Below are 25,971 nucleotides of genomic sequence, written 5' to 3'. Positions count from 1 at the left end.
TGTCCAGCGGAGATTCACATGGATGATCCCTGGAATGGTAGGTCGAACATATGAGGAACGGCTGAGGATCCTGTGATTGTATTCATTGGAGTTTAGAAGATTAAGGGGAGATCTAATAGAATCTTACAAGATAATACATGGCTTGGAAAGGGTGGACACTAGGAAATTGTTTCCGTTAGGCGAGGAGACTAGTACCCGTGGACACAGCCTTAGAATTAGGGGGGGTAAATTCAGAACAGAAATGCGGAGACATTTCTTCAGCCAGAGAGTGGTGGGCCTGTGGAATTCATTGCCACAGAGTGCAGTGGAGGCTGGGACGCTAAATGTCTTCAAGGCAGAAATTGATAAATTCTTGATGTCACAAGGAATTAAGGGCTACGGGAAGAATACTGGTAAGTGGAGTTGAAATGCTCATCAGCCATGAATGAATGGCGGAGTGGACTCGATGGGCCGAATGGCCTTACTTCTGCTCCTATGTCTTATGGTCTTATGAACTCATTATGCCATTGTACCTGGGGTAACATGTGACTGTGAGTAACTGGGGGTTATCATGAGAAGCATGTGACTGTGGGAGAGTGGACAGAGCATCTGCAAACATGGCTAACTGACCTTCATAAAGGGGATGTTTTCTTTTTGTTCAATGCCTCACTTTGGCTCAACCTCGCACACCTGTGAGACGGTCACCTAGCTTGTACAAGCTTTAATAAACTTTAACTGTTTGCAGAAGTTGGTGTGCAGGAATTGCATCTCACATGCAAAACCTTGGGAAAAGAACCTAACATGTGGCGGTAAGATTCCAACATATACGGAGCTTTCAGGTGGACTGAATAAGCGATCGCCTGAGTGTTGGTTGCGTGACATGGATCGGCTAAGCTTCACCTTGATCTCTCTCTCTAAACCTACCATTCAGTCGACCCTTTGTTTCCTGGGACTCGGTGGTGATGGAACCTTTGATGTAGCTCGCACACTTACACACCAATGAGTCGCTTTGTGCAAAGGTGGGTTTTAGAAAAGCTTGAACTGGGGTTAGAGTCACCAGACATATACAGTTAAATTGGGGTTAACGCCCCCACAATTAAATCCGGGTTAGAGCCCAGGGGTGATTTGGTGTTAGAGTCCCCACAGTTAAAATTTGTTTAAGAGTCCCAGAGCTAAAAAGGCATGAGAGTCCCTAGGTAAAAATGAGTTCAAAGTCCTCTTGGGAAAAAGAAGTTTAAAGTCCTCTAATGGTGAGATTTGAGGCTAGGGAGTAAAAAAGGTTAGAATTTGATACTTAAAATTGTTGCCTTTGTACCCCATGCTGCCCCTACTTTTAGACAAAATGCCGTCATTGGGAAAAGGGGGAGAAAGTGGAGCCAGTCTGCTCAAGCCCCAACAGTAAAGCGCATTGACCGCTGGGGAAGCCTTGCCTTTGTTCTGGGGAAGGAGAGTGGCTTGGACTGCTGCACCATGTGCTCAGCTGCGAGGCTTTTTTTATTGTGGGTGGGATTGTGTTGTGAGAGTACGGCTGGTCTTTCTTTCCTTCATGACCTCATCCGGTAGTGAGGGGGAGGATGTTTTCATGATCTTTGTGTGTGCACACACCAGGCACTGTAGGGTTCGCGGAACTTCGGGAATCTTGAACTTGTGGTTTTTTCTGTGCCATGGTGGTTGCTTGGGAATCTGGACGTCATTTATTTCTTTCCAATTCTGGTGTGGATCTTTTTGGAGTCCATCGTTTTGACTCCTTGGTTTCCATTTCATGGATCATCACCAGGTGAACTTGGGGGGGGGGGGGGGGGTTCTCTCTCAATGTGCACGCTTTTCCTTCATATTAAAATGAGACAAATTCTGACCAGAGGCTCTTCAAATAAAAGAGCAAGAAATGCTGAAATTAAGGTTGTATTAATACTTAGATCAGAAAAGGAAGTTTCAACATAAATTGTGCCATGCTGTAAGTGTTTGATAGTTAAATATATTCGTTTGTTAAAATCCTGGTTTGGAAATCCCTTTTAAGTAACTGTTTTGCCTTGTTTGAATTAGGATCTCAATTCAATGTGTTTTGTGGATTATGTAATGGAGCAGATTTTGTTTTTACGTTGAAACTGTACAACATGATTTTTAAAATGTGTTTTAAAATTAACCAACTTGTAACCTTAAAGCAAATTGATCGAGTACCATAAGCCCCTGATTTGTTTGAAATTCTACAATGCCTGTTAAAAAAGAGAGTTGGGTCAGTGGTCATGCTTTAGCCAGATGAGAGTATTGCATTAAAATATCTTTGCTGCTGTGTTTTTACTGCAGAGTGTTCACAAAAAGAAGAGAGCATTTTGAGTTTGATGTTTTGTTAAGATTCTAGAGAATGTTCAAAATTGAGGCTGTGCTGTTTAAATTCTGTTAATCCTTGTTAAGACTTCATTGGCCCACTTCATATTACCAAGTCAAAGAATGTTGATCTCTACCAAAGTTGCCGCTGTAATTCCGAATGTTTTGTTTGGGAAGTTTCATTTGGAGAACATATTTAATATATCCAGCATTTGTTGAATATTAGAGATTTAAACCTGAACTGAAACCAACTCTTCAATTGCTAAAGCTCAGGAAAGATTTTGTTGGTTTCTTGCTGTTCTAGATTTTGGAAATACTTTTCCTGACAGCTTTCACATTAGCAAAGTATTAATTTGTTAAAGGAAAATAATTTTTCAAGAACGTGAATGGAGTCCCCTGAAGGTTTGATTTTAGGACCACTGATTGTTGCTTATAATTGACTGAATTGTTTAGGCTGTACAATTTTGAAGTTTCCGGATTGTTAAAAATCTAATAATGTCCAAAATAGTGAACAGAGCAACAGACTTCAAGTCGATTAAGAATGTTGAAATAGGCAGACACAATATAATGTAGTTAAATGCGTGACTGCCTTCATACTAATAACCACCTTGGCAAGGAAGGAATGCGAGAGGAAATGCAAAGATACTTCCAACAGCTATCATCTCAAGAGTTTCTCCATTCACAGGTAAAGCACGCCTTCGAACCACCGCCCACCCCTCCACAACCTGATCCAATGGATGAAGCTAACAACAGTGAAGAGGAGGGTGGTACGCTTTTTGTCAGTGGCATTCCTATGGACATTAAACCACGTGAGCTTTACCTTGTCTTTCAATCATTTAAGGGATATGAAGGTTCACTGAACAAGCTAACATCAAAACAGCCAGTTGGCTTTGTTACATTTAACAGCAGAGTGGGAGTAGAAGCAGCAAGGAATGCTGCGTTCACCTACGCTGCTGCAGGAACAGCTGCTGCATGCTCAGATACGCTGGCATCCTCCATCTGAAACAGTTCCAGAAGGATAGAAGTCAGGTTAGTTTTGTTAAGTATTTAACTGCCTTTATCCAATTCAGATTTCTCCCTGGAGTGATGCAGAAGGACAGACTGAATTTTGTTTTCAGGTTGGACTTTACTGAAGGAGATTTTGGACAATTGGCTCGTTTCTACTTGATTTGGAGGGGATGGAGTGGTCACTAAGGACTGTGCATTTAAGCACTTTACTGATTAATCTTTTTTCCACATGGGAGGCTTCAGCAAATTCTATTTCCTGTATGAACTCGTAATTTCTGTTATAATAATCATTGCATGTTGTGTATTAATAACTTGTTTAAGTCCTGGCAGTAACATTCTTATGAAAGGTAGTAGTCCCATCGAGGTAGTTATCATGGAATCATAAAAGGGAGGAATGTAATGTCAAAAGATGAAATGGGAATATCTCCCTAGACATTAACGTAATATTACAGGGTTAAACTGCACTGTCTTTGGGTGGGGATGACAATCATGAAAGAATGCGGATGACCATCCATTGTAATTTACACTTCGGTTAGACAGTCATTTGCTATTACTACCCAGTTATTGTAAAGTTAAATTATAATTCAATCTCTTCCACCCAGAAATGCTTTCTGGCCAGAGGTATGTCACACCTGTATTGTCTTGGGAATCACAGAGTCAGGGAATCATCTGCATAACAATTCCCCAGGATTAGAACATTAGTAATAGTATTATCTCCGAGGGTGATCTCATCTTGCCATTGTATCTGAGGTAACATGTGACTTAAGTAACTGGGGGTTGTCGAGTGGCATGTGACTGTGGGAGTGGCCAGAGCATCTGCAAGCATGGCTAACAGATCTGTGTAAAGGGGATGTGTTTCCTTTGTTCAGGGCCTCACTTTGACTCAACATCCCACGCAAGGGGGGGTCACCTAGCTTGTACAAGCTTTAATAAACATTAACTGTTTGCAGAGGTTAGTGTGTGTGAATTTCATCGCATGCGTGAAACTTTGGGAAAAGAACCTAACATAACCATGGCCAATCTACCTAACCTGCACATCCTTGGACTGTGGGCAGGGAAAAAAAGCACTTGGCAGAAACCCACACAGAACATGCAAACTCCAGAGACAATCGCCCAACGCTGGATCAAACCTAGGTCCCTGGTATTCAAGCAGTATTTTTTTTTCATTTTCCTTGTGTTTAGTGCATAATTCCACTGCTTGACTCAGGAAAACTTTGGAATTGGATCTCAACTTGTGATCTGGTTTACTAATTTTAAAACATGTGTGATAGCAACACGATAAAAGAACAAAAATAATTTTGGATGGTCATCAAAAGAATGCGAAAAAGATGGAGCACTGATGTCCTCTTCACTTGCTCAAATTAACATGTCGAAGCAAGTACTTTATCAGCTTTTTGGTCTGCCCTATTGCTCTGCCTCTGTCGAACTTTGCATCAAAACCCCAATCATAATTCGCACTATTAGAATTGGATGTCTTCAAGGTTTGACTTTCAAAACTTATCAACACTGAACTGAGTTGTACTTGCAGTTCAACACTTTACAATTGTCCAGTTGCATTTGGACAATGAATGTAATGTAATTTCTGTCATGCCAAGTGAAAATAATAAAATAATAGCATGAGCGGTGAAGGCAGAAATAGAGGACAAGATTCTCCAAGGAGAAATTCAACACTAACATAACATGAAGTGCTGAATATTGCATAACAGAACATAAGACATAGGAGCAGAAATTAGGCCAATTATAAACACACTATGTGGTAGGTACAACAAGTTAACTCTCATTTTCATATTACACATACTCAACTACCTGAATGAGGCATATGGAAGGTAACGATGCCACCTTAAACTTCAGGTTACACAATAAAGTATGATCTTTTGTCAAACAATGGAATAGTTGAACAATATATTTAGCCTTTTGGTAACATTATGAAGTTCTTGTATCAACTGATTGCATGTAACTGATTTCAATGAAGGAACAAATTTAACGTTCTGCATTAACAAGGCAGTCATTCAGAGACTGGCCAGCATCAGTAATTGTTGAGAGACTCCAATCCAACTGGTAGGTGAAAGGCTTGTGCATCAGCCATCAATGGCAACAATCAGAATGACTGGATGCTTTCCTCTCTAAACTCAAGAACTAAACAAGACATTATTGGCATGATTTACAGTAAATTAATTTGTTTACTCTACAGGACAATAACAAAAACAGATTTGCTTCTTCTTGATGATATCAATTCCAAACATTAATGACTTTGGCACCCAGCAGAGATCTCCACCATCTCTCAAAATCTTCTCCATCCATGTGTCAGCTCAAGTGACCCTTCTTCAAACTGGGTTCTGAAGAACGGTCACTGGACCCAAACGCTGGACTTCTCCTCCTCTCCACAGACGCTGCCAGACTTGTCTCACCAGCAATTTTTGTTTTTGTTTCAGATTACCAGCATCTGCAGTTCTTTGTGTTTTTTTCGACATCAGTGTTGTCTTATTGCACAAGTTAACCATTCACTCATGAACTTTGTGATTCAAATTACCCTGTTGACATGTTAAATTCTCTAAGTAATTAGATAATTAGTTACAGCGCAGTACAGGCCCTTTGACCCTTGATGTTGCACCAACCTGTGAAATTAATCTGATGCCCATCTAATCTACACATTCCATTATTATCCATATGTATGCCCAATGCCCATTTAAAAGCCCTTAACATTGGCAAGTCTACTATTCTTGCAGGCGGGTCGTTCCATGCCCCTACTATTCTCGAAGTAAAGAAATTACCGCTGATATCTGTCCTAAATCTATTAGCCCTCAATTTAAGGCTATGTCCCCTTCATCATCCGTCCAAAAAAAGGCTTTCACTGTCCACCCTATCTAACCCTCAGATTATCTTATATGTCTCAATTAAGTCACCTTGCAAACCTTCTTCTCTCCAACAAAAATAGCAGTTCCCTCAGCCTTTCCTCCTGAGATCCTCCTCCCATACCAGGCAACATCCTGCTAAATCTCCTCCGAACCCTTTCCAAAGCTTTCACATCCATTCTATAATGTAGTGACCAGAACTGTACGCAAAACTCCAGGTGCGGCCTTACCAGTGTAAGGCCGCACCTTATGGGCGGCACGGTGACACAGTGGTTAGCACTGCTGGCTCACAGCGCCAGAGACCCGGGTTCAATTCCCGCCTCAGGCGAGAGTTTGCACATTCTCCCCGTGTCTGCATGGGTTTCCTCCGGGTGCTCCGGTTTCCTCCCACAGTCCAAAAATGTGCAGATTAGGTGAATTGGCCATGCTAAATTGCCTGTAGTGTTAGGTGCAGGGGTAAATGTAGGGGAATGGGTCTGGGTGGGTGTGCTTCGGCGGGTCAGTGTGGACTTGTTGGGCCAAAGGGCCTGTTTCCACACTGTAAGTAATTTAATCTAATCTAATCAGTGCCTTGGGCAGCTGAAGCATGACCTCGTGGCTCCAAAACACAGTCCACCTGCCAATAAACGCCAACACACCATATGCCTTCTTAACAACCCTATCAACCTGGGTGGTAACTTTCAGGAATTTATGCAGCTGCACACAGAGAACTCTTTGTTCATCTACACTGCCAAGAACTTTACCATTAGCCCAATACTTTGCATTCCTGTTACTTGTTCCGAAGTAAACTACCTCTCACTTTTCCTCATTAAGCTCCATTTGCCACCTCTCAGTCCAGCTCTGTATCTTATCTATGTCCCTCTGTAACCCACAACATCCTTTGGCACTATCCACAATTCTGTCTACTTTAGTGTCATCCACAAATTTACTCACCCGTCCTTATCCGCCCATATCCAGATCATTTATAAAAATCACAAACAGCAGTGGCCCCAAAACAGATCCTTGTAACTGAGCTCCAGGATGAATATTTCCCATTAACCAACACTGTCTTCTTTCAGCTCGCCAATTTCTAACCCAAACTGCTAAATCACCTTTAATCTCAAAACTTTGTTGTTTGCACAATAGCCTACAGCGGGGAACTTTATTAAACGTCTTACTGAAGTCCACATACACCACATCAACTGCTTTACCTTCATCCACATGTTTTGTCATCTGCTTGAAGAACTCAATAAGGTTTGTGAGGCACGAGCTCCCCTTCACAAAACCGTGCTGACTATCCCTAATCAAATTATTCTTTTCCAGATGATTATAAATCCTATCTCTTGTAACTTTTTCCCCAACACCTTACCCACAACCAAAGGAAGGCTCACTGGCCCATATTTACCAGGGTTGCCCCAATTCCCCTTCTTGAACAAGGGAACAACATTTGCTATCCTCCACTCTTCTGGCACTACTCCTGTCGACAATGATGACATAAAGATCGAAGTCAAACGCTCTGCAAACTCCTCTGTGGCTTCCCAGAGAATCAGAGGATAAATCTCATCCAGCCCAGGGGTCTTGTCTATTTTCAAATCTTCCAAAATGACTAACACCTCCTTTTTGTCAACCGCAATCCTACCTAATCTAGTAGCCTGTATCAACGTATTCTCACCATCATTGCCCTTTTCCAATGTGAATACTGATGAAAAGTATTCATTAAGCGCTTCACCTATGTCCTCAGATTCCACACACAACTTCCCATTACTGTCTTTGATTGGCCTAATCTTACTCTCGTCATTCTTTTATTCCTGATACACCTACAGAAGGCCTTAGGGTTTTTCTGATCCGATCTGCCAACAACTTCACACATTCCCTCCTGGCTCTTCTTAACCCTCTCTTTCGATTTTTTCTGGCTAACTTATAACTCTCAAGCCCCTTAACTGACCTTCACACTTCATCCTCACATAAACCTTCTTCTTTCTCTTGACAAGAGCTTCAACTTCTTTAGTAAACCATGGCTCCCCTCTCTCAACAACTACCTCCCTACCTGATCGGGATATACTTATCAAGCACCCGCAGTAGTGTTGTTCCTTGAATAAGCTCCACCTTTCAAGTGTGCCCATCCCCTGCAGTTTCCTTCCCCATCCTAAATCTTGCCTAATCGCATCATAATGGCCTTTCCCCCCCTCCCCCCACATTATACCTCTTTCGCTGCAGTATATACCTATCCCTGCTCATTGCTATTGTAAACATAACCAAACTGTGGTCACTATTGCCAAATTGTTCACCTACTTTCAAATCTAACGCCTGGCCAGGTTCGTTCCCCAGTACCAAATCCAATGTGACATTGATCCTTGTTGGCCTATCTACATACTGGGTCAGAAAACCCTCCTGCACACATTGAACAAAAACTGACCCATCCAAACTACTTGAACTACTAGTATTCCCAGTCGATATTGGGAAAGTTAAAGCCCCCATAACAACTACCCTGTTACTCTCCCTCTTACCGAGAATCATCTTTGCTATTCTTTCCTCTACAGCCCTTTAAATACTCAGAGGCCTAGAGCAAACTCCCAATAGGGTGACTTCTCCTTTTCTGTTTCTAATTTCAGCGGATGAGTCCTCAAATGTTGCCTCAGCTGCTGTAACATTACCACTGATTAACAATGCCGTCCTCCCCCCACCACCTTACTGAAACATCTAAATCCCGGAATATGCAACCACCATTCCTGTCCCTCCTCTAGCCATATCTCTGAAATGGCCACAACATCGAGATCCTAGGTACCAACCCATGCTGCAAGTTCGCCCACCTTATTCCAGATGCTCCTGGCATTGAAACACACACATTTCAAACCAACATCCTGATTGCCTATGCCCTCTCGCAACTTTGTAAACCTTCCCCTGACCTCACTACCCTCAACCTCCTGTACACTGGAAATATAATTCAGGTTCCACCCCCCTACTGCATTAGTTTAAACCCCCCCCAAAGAGCATTAGCAAATTCCGCCCCTCCACCCCATAAGATATTGGTACCCCTCTGGTTCAGGCGAAGACCATCCTGTTCATAGAGTTCCCACCTTCCCCTATTCCATTTACTTCACTTCCCGTTAAACCAACCAAGTGAATTGAAGAGGCTTTCTGGAAGACAATTTGTATATAATTATTGACTTATGCTGCTACTTTCATTAAATACTGTCATAAACAAAGTCACAAAGCTATTCAATGCACTTAATCCCAAGGGGTTTACTGACCTTCAAATTTCATTAACTTTCTTGGAACCTAACCTGACACAGGAACTTAAGAGCTTGCAACCAAACACAATGTTCCAGTGCAACTCGTTTATTTGAACAATTAATCCTGGTATTATAAGATGTTTGAAATTCAATCTGAACAAATACAAAAGCAATTATTGGATAGCAGACAAAGCAATATCTAAGAAAGCTATTTATATGAACTTCCAAAATACATGAACACTCCAAACAAGGTACTGCTGCTAAAATTGACACTACGAATTGAAATTTTTGTCCTTTAAGAAACTGGTAAGACAACTAAACGATAAAGAAGCAATGAGAAGCAAGTACTTGAATTGGAAAATAACAAGGATTCCCTTTAAGAAACTCCCTTGAGGCATTAAATGTTCATTATTCACTGCACTGACTAAAATAACACAAGACAGAGTCATATCCAAGTTTTCCAATGATACGAAAATTGTTGAAGTACTGAGGAGACAGGATAGCAGCATAAACATAGGAGATGTTGATGGATTCAGTAATTGAGCAAAATTATTACAAATAATAAGGCTATCCATATTGAAGGAAAAATGGGTTTGATCCCAGTATTATTTAAGTTGCTGAAAAGCTCAGAAGATTTAAGTTAAGCTTTAAATTAAGAGGAACCTCAATTACCCAAAGGACATGGGCGGGGAATATTTCATTCGGTTAATTAAATTCCAGATAGTTGAATGCCTGATAACATAGCTTAGCCTGGCATCAGGACCTTGCAATCTTGCTGGATAATCCGATATTCGGATAATCAAATGCTGGATAATCAAGGCTGCTCTGCATTTAGGGATCCATGTACATAGATCAGAAACATTTTGGTGAAGTATAAAAAAGAAACAACAAAGCCAATGGAATGTATTTTTAATAATAACACATTAAAAACAAGGCAAGTTGCAGCTTGACTTTGCTTTTCTAGAATATACAAAGTTAAAGGGTGACTTGATTCACGTTTGTTTTTAAAGGGGTTTAAAGGATTTGAAAGGAGGAAGAATCTTGTCTATTTCTCAAGGATATAAGAAATAGAATCTTCATAAGCCAAACTAAATATTGGCAAACAGTTTTTTATGTAGGGAGTTGTAGAATTGTGGGATTGATTTTAAACCTTTGATCAAAATCTGGAAAATAGATATGGGCCAAGAAACATAGATCACACAAAGAAACACAAATCAGCCAGGATATCAATGAATCGCAGAACAAACTCACAGGGTTAAATGGCCTACTGTTGTTCCAGTATTTTTTCATGATTCTTTCCTGAAGGAAAACCAGCTCAAAGAGATATAGTCTTCGCAAAAGTATGACATTCTCACTTCTCATTTAAAAGGCTATAGATTTAAAACCATCAGCATAGACTTTAATCAGAAAGAAATAGCTGCTCTGCTTCTCATGATGTATTCCCATCTGCCCTCTCAAGTAACATTAATGCGTCCACAACATTCACATGAGAACTGGGAGCTCTCCTGCAATCTGGCCAACAAATGTGCTTTAACCACATTTTGCAGTGCGACCGCAAAATAATTTTTGACTTGTGAAACAATTGGGACATCCAGTGGTTATGATATGCATGATCTGAGACATATCTTTCATCAGCGTATTTGTGAAAACCATGTTTGAGCTCCATTTTGTTCAAAACTTCAGTCATGTCAAGCAGAAACTTGCTAACAAATGAAGTGTGAAAAGCACTTTGCTGTAACAAGGACAAAAACTTTGCCCAGGCTGTCCTAGCACATATCACAAGTCACCAAAGAAGCTTTGGGATAAACCACCCACAATAAATGACTGATGATCCACGAAATGGAGAAACTCAGTAGTGAAAGATTATGCAAAAAAAAAATCACAGAAAGTCTCAACTACTTGAACAGTTCGAAAGTGCTCACCCACATCAATTATGAAAGACTATTAAATTATTTTATTGTTTCAATTAGAGGTGGGGTCAAAGTTAAGCTCACATACATAGGCAAATGGAGACACGTGCAGCAAAAGAGCTGAAAACTATGGAAAAGTTAAATCTTTTATTCTGGAAGGTTTACAAGAAACTGTGGGGCTCGGTATAGTGGGGTAACAGAAAATACATGTGGCTTAATTACTGAAGAGATCAAGTTGGCATATACTTTCAGATAATTAACTCAATCATTAATAATTACATCTAACTCATACACCTAATCCTGTGAGTTGCGTTTAAAGGAGTGATATTGAAACACAACCTCTCAGAACGCGGGCGAAACGGTTGCACAGTGGTTAGCACTGCTGCCTCACAGCGGCAGAGACCCGGGTTCAATTCCCGCCTCCGGCGACTGTCCGTGTGTAATGTTTGCACATTTTCCCCATGTCTGCGTGGGTTTCCTCCGGATGCTCCGGTTTCCTCCCACAGTCCAAAGATGTCAGGTTAAGTGAATTGGTCATGCTAAATTGCCCATAGAGTTAGGTGCATTAGTTAGGGGGAATGGGTCTGGGTGGGTTACTCTTCGGAGGGTCAGTTCGGACTAATTGGGCGGAAGGGCCTGTTTCCACACTGTAGGGAATCTAATCTAATCAGAACATGTTTTTGTGGTGCAATGAATAGCATCTCTGCCATTTAGCCAGAAGCTCCAGGTTTGAGTCCCATCCTAGTTGGGATTGAATGGCAGTAAAAGATTATGCTCATAGCAGGCCAAACAGGTTCATTAAAATCATAACACATTTTTACATACAAATTAGATTGTTTCTCCTTCTATCAGATGTTTAAAAATAGATATTGGCATTTCTACTTTCTTTTAAATTCTCTGGTTAAATTATTTAACAGTGAAACACATGATGCAGAAATAGCAATGCACACAGAAAATTAATGCAGAATTTGTCACCCGTTTGCCTTTTGTCCCATTAAGGTTTTCACCCAAGTCATCATCATGTTGGATTATTTTTATCTCTATTTAGTTATGTTCAGTGTCATTTCGAACGTTTGAAGCAAAAAACATTAATTACAGCAACGCCAAACACTGTGACAGTGTACCAGAGTTAAAGGTGTGACAGAGTTCAACAAAAAGATGTGTAAACTCATTGCACAAACCCTGGTATACAGTTTTTGCCAAGGTAAATATTCTTGTCAAAATAAAACTAAATCATAACAATATTAGGAATTCTGTATTTTCTCCAGACATGCAGCTGGAAGTCATCAACAGTGTCTAACTCAAATGTATTAAATTGCTCATTTCATATTTCCTCGTACATATTCTAAAATCATTAAGCATGACACATGTGTGTACAACAATATAGCAAGGGAAGACAGAGTTGAGATTATCAACATTTGTTTTGAACAGGTTTATTTTATATGTGGATTGCACAAAACAGCAGTAATTTAAAGTTAGCATTTCAGAAGTGCTGAAAAATCTGCTTACCTTGATTGAATAGCAAGATAAATTGTACGACGAAATGAAACGAGATTTACTTCAGTCTTGTCATGTATAGTGAGTTTCTTTTCCCCTAAAAAAAATGGAAAAAAGTCTGTATTCATTTTCAAACTTAATATCCAAGTTAGTCAACAAGCTAACCTCTTAATGAATTGCTCGACCATTTTATGGATGAGACCAGAGCATAGCAACCGACAGTTTCTGTCTAACTGTATTATCAGACACTGATGGAAAGTGACTGTGAAAATACTCCACGTGCACTGCACAATGCATCAAGAGTTTGATATGAACGCCTTGTTACAAAATAATCACTGTTCAACGTTCTCCTTGATAAGCAAGTTATTTATGAAAATATTGTGATAACAAGTTTTAAATAATTACGCTTTGGGACTATGACTATGATAAATTAAGAATACTCTGTCTATTCTGAAGTCTATCTCTCAATAAATCAAGACTGTATGTTTAGTTTAGATCGAAAGAAGGCTTAAGAGACTGTCTTGCTGAGCAGATAAAGGTATTCATGTTTGAAGATAAGCATAGCTGTGATCAAGTTTGCCCTGAGTACAGAGTCTCCCAAAGTCCCAAAAAGGTGTTGCTGGATTGATTCAAACATTTGTGTTTGAAATTAACTATTTACCATTAGAATGAAAGGGAGTTGGGATCAAAGATACAGTCATTACTTGTCCCTGGATGCAAGGCTTGTTATGGGGAAAAGGGTGAAAGGGGTTATTCTGAGATGAAATTACAGATTTCCCTACAAATCAATGAATAAACTGAAATGGTTGTTTTTGGGAGCAGAAAAAAGGTTGTTGGACTTTGTAAAGGATTGCAGCCAGGTGCAAGAAGACGTTGCTCTCGAAGCAAAGAGATGCAGCTTGCAGACATCTGAAGACTTCAGGAAATTTGCCTCGGTATGGATACAGAATGAAGAAATTTTAGAACAAACTTCACTGCTGATGGTGGATTAAAGGAACTCTCCAAAAGCCAAGGAAAACATCTTATGACAAAGTTTCAACACTGCAAAAAGGAGATACTATGGACTGTTGGCACTGAGGACTAATTCTGTGGAGTTGGCCATGTGTATTACAGAAGTACACAGAAATACAGAAGTACAACTTTGACCCCGTAGCTTCAAGTGTAACTTACCAATTAAAAAAGGAAATGGTCTTGAGTTCAAAGAAGTTTTGCAGTCATTTGCTAAAGTAAAAACTTAAAAGTGAAATTTTGCCATGTCATTGTTTCAGCTTTAAACCGAAGGTGCAAATTTCTTTCTAAACATTGTCATTGTTGACAAAGGTTGTGACAAAACCAAAATGTTAGATGCAATATACAGACTAAAAGTTGTTTTTACTCTAGAATGGATGCTGCAACTGAAAAACAAACAGATCACACCATCCTTTGTATTGCATGACGTTCTCATCACAGAATAGCAAAATTTGCGACATTACAGACTCTCATCTTTGAAGATTTTTCTCTGTATCAAGCTTCACTCTAAATTCACGCAAATTGGAAAGATGGCCAAAGGCATCAGCTCCAAAACTTTTCCAAGTCTTGGAGCTTGGCAAGCAATTTGACTACTGTCCTCCACTGCACAGACTCCTGGCAGTTCTCAGACACTGCTTGAATATTTTAACGAATTCCTCAATTCTCAGTTCACGTGTTATACAATTTTGCTCACTGCTTTATTAAAAGTTAATTTAGATTTTCAAAAGCTTGCGTGCTCCAAAAATTTAAACTCTTGCGAACACAATTTAATAGCAACATCTTAATTTAAATTAATTCAAATCTTATGTTCGCCAGTAGATCTAAAATCTCAATGCATTAGAATAACATTCTTAAATAAAGAAACTAAATATGAGACTTGAAAGGGGCAAGTGAAAAGTGCAGGGTTAATAGCAAACTTAAAAACAGAAAACACAAATAAGATATTTAACTAACATCAGACGTTCAGAGGAGTAGATAATACAAAATTAATAGAAAAAACTATGTAAGTTAGCTCACTGAGCTTGAAGGTTTGTTTTCAGACATCTCGTCACCATACAAGGTAACATCATCAATGAGAATCTCCGGCGAAGTGCTGGTGGTATGTCCCGCCTCTCTATTTATAGGTCCTGGTTTCTTAAGGTGAGTGATGTCATTTCCAGTTCTTTTTTTCAAGGGAAGGGAGATAGGATCTAAATCGATGTGTTTATTGATGAGTGCTGGTTAGAATGCCATGCCTCGAAGAATTCTCGTGTGTGCCTTTCTTTCGCCTGTCCTAACATTTGTGTGTTGTCCCAGTCGAAGTGGCGTCCCTCTTTTGTCTGTATGTATAGAAACTAGCGATAGTGGGTCATGTCTTTTGTGGCCAGTTGTTGTTCATGTATCCTGGTGGCAAGTTTCCTGCTAGTTTGTCCAATGTAGTCTTTTTCATAGCCCTTCCATGGTATGTTGTAACTTACATTAGTTTTGTTGGCAGGTTCATTCGTGGTCGGTGAATCCTTTAGGTTCATTCGTCACTGTTTAAGTGTGTTGGTAGGTTTGTGGGCTACCATGATGCCAAAGGGGTGTCAGCAGTCTGTAAGTCATTTCTGATATGTTTTCGATGTAAGGTAATGTGGCTATAGTTTTTGGCTGCATTGTTTGGGTTTGTTTCTGAGGAATCAGTGGATTGCAGATACTGATACTTACCAGCAGGTGGCAATGGACCAGACCCCACAACTACAAAACAGAATCTCATCCTTTCTTACAGCACTTAATAAAAAAAAACAGGAGAATTAAACAGGACAGATTTGTAAAACATGAAACCAGATGGATCCAAAACACCAAGCTTCTATGGATTACCAAAAATGTACAAACCTGGTGCCCCCCTCAGACCCATAGTCTCCCTACTTGGTACACCAGCATACAGACTAGCCAAAGAACTCCATCAAAAACTAAAACATCTAATTGAAGATTCATGCCACTCCATTCACTCCACCCAAGAATTCCTGAACCAAGACACCAAGAGAGAAGAGGATGAAATAATGGTCTCATTTGACATTACAACCTTTTTCACATCAATTAATATCGACCTGGCCAAAGAAATACTGGCATCACTACTAGGAAAACCAGGACCACAAACACCAGACAGCACCAACTTCATCAGTAAAGACAACATCCTCAAGCTACTGGACCTGTGCCTCACCACCCACTTCACATTCAATAACAAAACCTACAAACAAGTCAACGGAACATCTATGGGATCACCAATATCAGGGCTCATAGCGGAAGCAGTCATGGAGAGACTGAACAAGCTGCCCTCCCATCTACCTAACCTAAACTTTGGGTCCACTACGTGGATGACACCTTTGTCATCACAAAACGGAACAAATTAGAGAAACAGACAACATCAACAAAAAATCCTGACAGGCATAAAATTCACAAAAGAGGAGGAGAATGACAACAGGCTCCCATAAATGTGACAGTTAAATGTTTTGTTAACAGACAGCTTCAAACCAGCATCTGCAGAAAAACAACAAACACAGACCAAATACTTAACTTCAGAAACAATCATCCCAACAACCACAAACAGGGCTGCATCAAGACATTATTTCAACGAGCTACATCACAATGCAGCACCCAAGAACTACAAAAAGCGGAAAAATATCTATACACTGTTTTCAAGAAAAACGGATACCCAATAAACACAATCCGCCAATTCCTCAGAAACAAACCCAAACAGGCAGACACAACGCAACCAAAGACTACATTACCTTACATCAAAGGCATATCAGAAATGAGTTCCAGACTACTCAGACTCCTTGGCATCATGGTAGCCCACAAGCCTACCAACACACTTAAACAGCAACGAATGAACCTAAACGATCCATTAGATACTACCAGCAAACCTAACGTCATTTACAAGATATCCTGCAAGAACTGCAAAAAACACTACATTGGACAAACTAGTAGGAAACCTGCCACCAGGATAAATGAACACCGACTGGCCACCAAAAGACATAACCCACTCTCACTAGTTTCTATATGTACAGACAAAAAAGGACACCACTTTGACTGGGACAACACACACATTGTAGGACAGGCGAAATAAAGACACGCACGAGAATTCTTAGAAGCATGGCATTCTAACCAGAACTCCATCTATAAACACATTGATTTAGATCCCATTTATCTTCCCTTGAAAAAAACAGGAAATGTTCTTAATACCCACCTTACAGGGGAACCTCGATGATCCGAACGTGATGGGCGGGCACTAGTTTGTTCGAATAATCGATTAAATGCCTTTCCTCTGGGGCTTGGAGTTTTTAAAGTCTGCTCCCCGTTCAGGAGACTGCAGCAGCACACAGAGTGTGTGGCCCCCCCTCACCCCCATCCGATACTACCCTCGCTCCAACCCCGTCCAACACGCCCTCTCTCTTCCCCCCCCCCACACCCGACCCCTCTCCGGGGCAGCTGGACTGGACGCCAACTTCAAGACTGCTGCTGCAGTTGCCTTTGTGGAATAGGTCTCCAAATAGCGCACGCACACATGCAGCAACAGCCACACACACAATTTTTTGACAGGTTCCACATTTGCCCTGTACAGGACAATGTTAGAGAGATTATGTGGGAAAGGGGGGTTTAGGGTTCACCCCGTGTAGAACACCAGGGAAAGTATAAGGAGAGAGAGAGAGTGCAGCAGTCAGTCATTTGGAGACAGTGCCTGTTTAATCAATGTAAACAAAAGATGCGATCAGTGTTGGAAACACGTCTTTGATGTAATGTTTCCATCGGGACCTTGAGATCTCCTTCGAATAATCCGATTTTCGGATAATTGGTATTTGTATAATCAAAGTTCTTCTGTAAACCAAGACCTATAAATAGAGAGGCAGGACATACCACCAGCGCTTCACCGGAGACTCTCACTGATGATGTTACCAATATGGTGATGAAATATCGGAAAACAAACCTTCCAGCTCAGCGAGCTAACTTACATACTTATCATCAACCTGAGCTGCAAATCTTCTCCAAAATCAATAGGAGAAAAAGTGCCTTGAAGTGCATAAAAAAACCATTAAATATTAACTGTTCTTCCAATAATCTCAATAATTGGGACAAGTTCAGGAAGTCTGAAAAGCCGCCAATGTTATACCCTTATTTAAATAGGGAGGGAGATCAAAACAATTAATTCAACATCGGTTAGCTGAACATCTATTGTTGAGGAAAATATGAGAATATATGACACAGGATGCAGTACAGTGCATTTAGAAATCCATAATATAGTCAAGCAGAGTTGGCATGGTTTCAAGAGGTAACATGAGGATAGCTAAAGAGGAGACAGTACATGTTATATATTTGGATTTTCAAAGGCATTTAGTGAAATACTGCACAAAAGGCTACTTGACATAACAGCCCATGGTGTTGGGGATAGTGTATTAATACGGATGAAGAATTAACTAACTAACATAAGACAGAGTTAGGAATCAGAGTGCATTGTCAGGATGGCAACCTCTAACTAGTGGACTGCCATAGGGATTAGTGCTGGGGCCGTAATTACTTACAATAAACACTAACAATTTGGATGATAAAGGTGAACATACTACTGGCAAGTTTGTGGATGACAAAAATAGATGGAAAGGCAAGCAGTAAAGATGACACAGAGTCGACAGTGGGACATAGATTAAGTGAGTGAGCAAAAACCTGGCATATGAAAAATAACGTTGGAAAATATGGGTTATCCATTTTGGCAGCAAGAATAGGAATTAATATTATTTAAATACAAAAAGACTGCAGCAAACAAGAATTTGAGGGGACCAGTGCCTCCATCACACAAAGCAATTGTACATGTTTAGTGGATAATAGTAAAGGAAAATGTCCCTTGTTAAACTCTCTATATCCCTCTCACAATGTATCTTTCCAACTATTTTTGTGTTGTCTGCAATTCTGGCTACAGTACATCCACTTCCTTCCTCCAAGTGACTCATATATAGTGGGGAAGCAACAGCCCAGTGGTATTATCACAAGACTATTAATTCAGAAATTCAGTTCATGTTCTGGGGATTCAGGTCCAAATTCTGCCATGGCGGATGGGGAAATGTGAATTCAATCAAGAATTTGAAATTAAGGGTCTGATAGTGACCATGAAAGAAACCATTGTCAATCATCAGGAAAAACCCCACCTGACTCAGTAATGTCCTTAAGGGAAAGAAATCTGCCATCCTTACCTGGTCTGGCCTACACATGACTTCAGACCCACAGCAATGGTGTTGGTTCTTAACACCCCTCTGGGCAATAAATGCTAGCCCAACCAACAGTTGAATTGGGACATCATGTTAAGGTTGTACAGGATATTGGTAGTGCCTCTACTGGATTACTGTGTGCAGTTCCGGTTACCTTGTTGTAGGAAGGATATTACTAAACTGGAAAAGGTTTGGAGAAGGTTTACCAATTTTACTGGGAATGGAGGTCTGAATTATAAAAACAGGCTAGATAGGTTGGGATTCTCTTAACTGCAGCATACGAGGTTGAGGAGTGACCTTATTGAGGTTTTTAATATAAGGGGCAGAGATAGGGTGAATAGCAAGGGTCACTTCCCTAGGGTGGGGAGAGGTTCAAACCTCGGGGCACATTTTAAAATGAGAGGACAAAGATTTGAAAAGGACATGAGGAGTAACCTTTTTGTTGCAGAGTGGGGTTTGTGTGCGAACTGTCATAGGAAGTGTTGGATGCAGGTACAAATACAACATTTAAAAGGTATTTGATTAAATACATGAATAGAAAAAGTTGAGGAATATGGGCCAAATGCAGACAAATGAGACGAGTTTAGTTTGGTAACATGGTTGGCGTGGACTAGTTGGACCTATGGATCTGTTTCTACGCTGTATGACTCTGAGACTCATTTTCAGACAGCAGCTTTACAAAATGGGATCAACAGCAATGGTTGAGAAATCAACTTGAGAATTGTCAGCATATGTTAGGTGATTGACTCCATACTGACAGACGTTGTCATTGAAGGGCAGCATAGCATTGAGGACAATATCAAACATAAAACCGTGCAGCACAGAAAAAGGCCCTTTGGCCCACCATGTCTGTGCCGACCATGATGTAATTCTAAACCAATCCCTTCTGCCTGCAAATGGCTCATATCCCTCTATTCCCTGCTTGTTTATGTGTCTACCTAAATGTCTGGTAAATACTGATATCGTATCTACTTCCACTCTCCCCCCTGACAATGCACTCCAAACACCAACCATCCTCCATGCCTTTAAAACGTGCTTTTAAAACCCTCCCCCTCTCACCTTCAACCTCTGTCCCCTCATATGTCATGTTTTCAACCTTGGGAAATGACTCCAATAATACACGCTATCCATCAGGTCGCTTCTCAACCTCTGACCCTCTACTGGAAACAGTCCAAGTTTGTCCAACCTTTCCTGATAGAGAGGACACTCCCATTCAGGCAACATCCTTGTAAACTTTTCCTGCACTCTCTACAAAGCCACCATATCCTTCCTCTAGGGTATGGTAACCAGAACGGCACACAGTACTCCAAATGTGGCCTAGGTCTTATACAGCCTCAACATGTCAATTTTTACACTCAATGCCTGACCAAAGAAGGTAAGCATGCCAGAAAGTGAACACCACAGTTATATGTAAGCAAACCTTAATTCTTAATGCTTTTAATGTCAGAGATAAAGGCAACTATGCTCATGGAAACTCAAGTTCCAATTAATAGTGCTCTAATCATAAGATATTGCTCCCCCAACTGCAACGGTGGCCACACTCTCAAATACTTAATTTGTTACAAAGACCTCTGGGATGTCCTATAGGCATGACACAAATGGAAATCTGTGTTCCTTTTTCTCTTTTCTGGGATCAAATCTTGAATTCCCAACCTAACACCAATTTGGGAACATCACTCCTAATGCTGTAACAGTTCAAGGGCAAGACCCAATACCACTCACAAAGCAACGAGAGATGGGAAATAAATACAGCTTTGCCAGAACTAATGTTTCAGGAACAGATTTGAATGACAAGAACACCATCTTCTGATTTTAAAAAAAACTACTTGGGGGGTTCCATAAAATCTCAACAATAAATAGTTGATAATTCATAGAAGAGATTCCTGTGATATTAAATGCCAAAACTACATGCATGTAAGGCAGGCTGTTTCCAAGCACAACAAATCGTAGAGATTTATAAATTTATAGTTTTAGGATACTCGAGCTAAAACCGGCAATATTAAAATTAAGAAGGATAAAGCACTCACCTTCTTCCTCATCTCCATCCTCATCATTGTCGTTATCGCTATCATCAGCATCATCATCACCATCACCATCGTCTTCACCTCCAGAGGCAGAGTCACTGCTACCTTCATCAAGGATTTCTACGTGGAAGACATATATGATGACCGCACAGTTTTTAACAATAGTGTACAATGCACATCACATTTTTTTCTAGTGTTCAAAAGCAATAAATCATTATTCCGTACTGACTATGCTTAATATTTACAGATATAATATTCAAAGAACTGGTGATCAATATTCAAGGAAAGAAGCAAGCATATGGCATATCAAAGCAGAGTAAATCTTGAAACCAAATGTCAAAATGATCTACGTATGGCAACAGCTGGAGAAATGGCTGGATAAAAATTAATACACTTGTGCAACCTTGCTCTTAACATGTGCCCCTATTCAAAGTCAATAAGCAGTAGCTTTTACCTTATAGTTAGGTTTTAATCTTTCATTAAATCATGAATTAAAAAACTCACCTCTTTTTAATTCTTTGTACTTTTGTTCATTATCAAGGAAATCTGAATCCATCTTGAAGACATCTATATTTGAAACAATTTTCAAAGTGAAATTTAGTTTTTCAAGCACCCACAAGTGAAGTAACTGTTATGATGCTTAATTAATTAAAGATTTAATTATCTAACAACAGAAATGACAAGTTTGTTAAGTAACTGCTGAGATCTTCTGGTCACTTTCAACAGTGACATTTGCTGTCAACCACTATTGAAACTGTGGCCTTTTCTTTGAACTTGAACATGAGGGGTTGCCTATTCTAGTTAAAGAATATATCCATTAACAAACAAACGCAGACATGAGGGATTATGGTAAAGTACGCAAATGTCATAGCCATGGTCCTTTTGATGTCCGTATCTCAAGAAATGTCCCCTTAAGATTCAGGAGGTTTGCAGTGTTATGGTGAGGATCAAATTTTTTTTTAAAACTATTTTAACCTGGCAAAACATTTTCACTGTTTTTATGGACTTTTATAATCATTAACTTATGCAAACATGGAGGAACCTTGACAAGAAGCAAAAAATGTTTTAAATTTAATGAACAGTAAAGTGCATTTAGCTACCGAGTGCACTATTTCTTTGATTTGATTCCTAAGTAGATTCTAAATGGACACAGCTGAATTTGATGAGAAGAAAGCTGTTGGCCAAGTCCAGATGATTAACAGATCGAATCTTCTACAGCAAATGTTTGGCAGAGTTTAGGACATCTAGCGCAAGTCTACAATCAGGACATCAGAGGCATCCAGGGAGGTTCAGGCAGTTTAACTGTGCCAACTGTAAATTCAAAGTTGCTGGTTAAATATGGACACAAATATGGCTAAAACATTGTCTTGGTTCTAACACACAATGGTGACAAACATCTGAATGTTCATCATGACTTCCATCATTAGATCTGACCTATGTGTACTTCCGGTAGTTTTTTTAGTAAATTCACATGAAATCATTTACATCATAATCCAATATTTCCAAGAAATTATTCTACATACTTTATTTCCATTGCAGAAAACTGAACAGAAGAAAATCAAGCACCAAGGACAATCTTCCATGTATGCAATATAGTTGATTTTCAGCAGTTGACAAATTCTGTAATACTTTTTGTTCAAATACATACTTAGCGTATCTTCAGGATTGTATTCATCTTCTAAAGGAAGCATATGGGTAAACTGATCCTCTTCCTCAACTAGATCAAGACCTTCAGAGATAATGGGGTGATCCTTAAATCCATCCTTCCGAATTGCAAACATGACTTCAATCATATACTGGACACGTTTATCAATCTGAGATTCATGAAGGATATTGCGAAGACGTTCAAATATAGCTGCAAAAAGGATCACAAGTTGAGCAACAAGTAAAATTTGAGTTAATTATGCTAAATTGCTGCACGAGTTCAGCTACATAATTACCATTAATGCCTCGCGGAGAAACCTCTGTTAACTTCATTCCACACTCCTTCAGAAAAGCTATTGACACTTCAACGCTGTCATCGGTGGGCCGCTCAAGCAGTAATGTAAGCATTTCTAACGACAGCACTTCATGGGCCTAATTCAGGAGAAAGGAAATATTTTCATGGTCTGTTATTTTCAAATTTAGCCTTTATTTTTTAAAGTGACAATTGGTTTCTCTCATGAGAGTCTTAAATAAAAGGAATCTTACTTGCCCCTCCCTCCCCCTTGAAATTCCACATCCTTCATGTTGCATCATTACCTAGTTTGTCAACTTACATCACTGTTCCCCGAGGTCAAAACAGAATGTAGAATTTGCAGTAATGAGAGTTCAGTCTGCTGCTCTTCAAATGAAATATTGGAATGAAATCCTGTTTGCCTGTTCCAATATCACAAGTTTAATATCCTACACCACTACTCAAAGAAAATAAGTGGAACACGAGGTCATGCAAAATTGTCTCAAGGAAATTTTTTGTGCTTGAGACAAAGAAAAATGGGGAATAGCAAATGGACGATGCACTGAATAATTAATTTGCCTTGGAACTGACAGTAGAAAAGAAGGATGGACTGCCATAAGTTCTAAGGAAATTAGCAACGAATTGATGACAGAGACTGAATAAAATTAATACAAGTAAAATATCAATAATGAGGAAATTAAATTAAACAGTGACGAAACCAGAGGAACTGACAGTTTCCAGAGTATGTTAAAGGACATAGGGGAGCACATTATGGATTTCCTAGCTATAATCTTTCAGAGTTCACTAAATAAAGAGTCGTGTTGATGCTTAATTGAAGGTAAAGTGGACAACGCAAAATTAATCTGCCCATCAGAGTTACCCAATTGATTCACTGTCATTAGGAGGTCACGTACAGCCAGTCCTCATTTCAGTGCAGGCATCATTTGTACCCTGTTGGGAAACGAATTGCACTGCACAGAAACCACATACACCAAGCAGCCTTCCCTTTATCCGGGTATAAATTTGAACAAGAGAAGTGTCAGGGCCATCATACATGATATTAAGTCAGATCCTTACTGTTAGCTCTAGCACTGAGCCTACATTCATACCTAGTCTGAGCTGAAAACTGCAGCTACTGAGTCGCTGGACTTGAGTTGGTTTCTGTAAGACACAGGAGTGTGTCAGCATTTGTGAGGATCACTGAAGGAAGAATGGCCTCTCATTCCTGCTGCAGATAACTCAGACAAAGACTGTGTTGGAGTATTTCCTACAAAATGCACACACTTTTGCTACATCAGCAGGTCTGCTAAATAGCCTCCATGGCAGAGGCTGTAACACAGAACATACAGCACTTTTCTTGCTCGATGGAAACGGTGAGAATGTTCACGGTAATACTGCAGGACTGAACAACGATGGACAGTCTGCTGTTTCAGTTTTCATTGCAATGCAAAAGAGGATCTCTTCAGAATCTCAGTGCAAGAGTGGAAACTGAGACCATCACATTTCTGGCAGGGGGCATGCAGGCTCAAGTAACTACTATTGTACATATGGATCTTCACACATGATGGGAAATACAGGTTCTCATAACAATGTGTGTTCCAGAACTGCTGAAGTGCCATCCCATGGGAGTGATTGTGGACCTTTGAGCACAAACATGCTGTATGCTCTCAGGTCAACAGCATTCATGATTCTGCCACTGCTAGTCTACCACTGCGCAAAATAACTGCTGTATAACATTCTCACTTTTATGCTCAGTTTTTCTTGTAAGAAAGGCTTGTATTTTATTAACCCTCTTGATTATATGCTCTAACTGCAGACTGACCTTTTGTGACATATGCACAAGAAAATCTTGATTGCTCTACACGTTGGAACAGTGCAGTCTTTTTCCAGTTAAAAAATTCTCTGCTTTTTCATTCTTTATGCCAAAGCGAACAAACTTGTTTTCCGACAGCATAATTCATCTGCCGGATTTTTGCTCGCTCACTTCAACTATCCATATCAGTCTGCATTCTTATGTCATTTTCATCACATACATTCTACCCCATCTTTGTCATTTATACATTTCACCACCATGCCTTCAACCAACTCATCGAAGTCCTTAATTGCAAAAGTTTGTGAGCCCAGCACAGATCCCTGCAGGACCCATCGTGTCAATCTCGAAAAGACCCATTTGATGCATCATGTTTTCTACCATCCAGCCAATCTTATATCTATTCGACTATCAGTATGCCATATTCAGTACTATTAGTATACCCTGAACCCTTAGGGCAATATTGCAGTGGGTCCATAATTCTTCCTTCCCACCAGCGCAGCACGTGTACCTGTACCACAGGGATTGCAAGAAAACAGCTCTAATTCACTTCTTTGAAGAGAATTAATAAAGGATAACAAGTTGCAGCTTTTGTTCTGGTTGTGCTTATGTAAAGTTGGAAGAAGCATGGTGAGTGAGTTGTGATTTACGACAGGAGTTGAAAGTTCACGGTGAATGCAGAAGAGGATTGCATTGCTTTACATAGGAGAATTTATTTGAGGTACTGCTTGCTCTGCAACATGAGAACAGGCAAACGAGGTTGAGGTGGTAGTGTCCAGAGAAGAGTTGGACTTTGCTACTGACGCTCATACATCCCAAACAGAGGAGAAAAAAATTCAGCAATTTTTTCTGAGCCATGCTTCAACTGTTAGGTAGCACTGTATAGGAACACTAAGTTAGGGACAACTTCTACAAGCCAGTGAACCAAGGCGATTCACCAGCGTGATAGATAGTGGAGGAAGAACAACCAAAATTCCCATTTTTTCCTTGTCTTGGGTCCTCAAATAAAATTTTGACTTTCACTTTTGAGAAGGTGTGGTATGTTCACAAAATCTCTGTTGTGGTAAGTCAACTGAAAGGTGACACACAGCACAGCACTAGAAACAAGGCAGCCCTCTCAGGTAGAGATTGCAAATATCCAAATGTCCAGACAATAAAAACTATGCAATTCCTGCTTTGCGACATCAATTGAAT

General features: G+C 40.0%; 1 protein-coding gene across 1 annotated transcript in view; it reads right to left on the bottom strand.

The window, feature by feature from the left end:
* cwc22 (CWC22 spliceosome associated protein homolog) overlaps window positions 1-25,971 on the bottom strand; it is a 113,292-nt gene that overhangs the window by 34,814 nt on the left and 52,507 nt on the right. The window contains exons 10-14 of the mRNA XM_043693495.1: window positions 22,972-23,107; window positions 22,680-22,886; window positions 21,536-21,598; window positions 21,035-21,151; window positions 12,796-12,880 (exon numbers count right to left, since the gene is read on the bottom strand). Of these exons, the coding sequence (XP_043549430.1) occupies window positions 12,796-12,880; window positions 21,035-21,151; window positions 21,536-21,598; window positions 22,680-22,886; window positions 22,972-23,107 (608 nt within the window). The remainder of the gene's footprint in view (window positions 1-12,795; window positions 12,881-21,034; window positions 21,152-21,535; window positions 21,599-22,679; window positions 22,887-22,971; window positions 23,108-25,971) is intronic.

The sequence above is a fragment of the Chiloscyllium plagiosum genome, chromosome 7 (genome assembly GCF_004010195.1).
Source record: "Chiloscyllium plagiosum isolate BGI_BamShark_2017 chromosome 7, ASM401019v2, whole genome shotgun sequence".
Taxonomy (NCBI): Eukaryota; Metazoa; Chordata; class Chondrichthyes; order Orectolobiformes; family Hemiscylliidae; genus Chiloscyllium; species Chiloscyllium plagiosum.
Note: the sequence above shows the minus strand (reverse complement) of the source record. Positions and strands in the feature narration are given on the sequence as shown.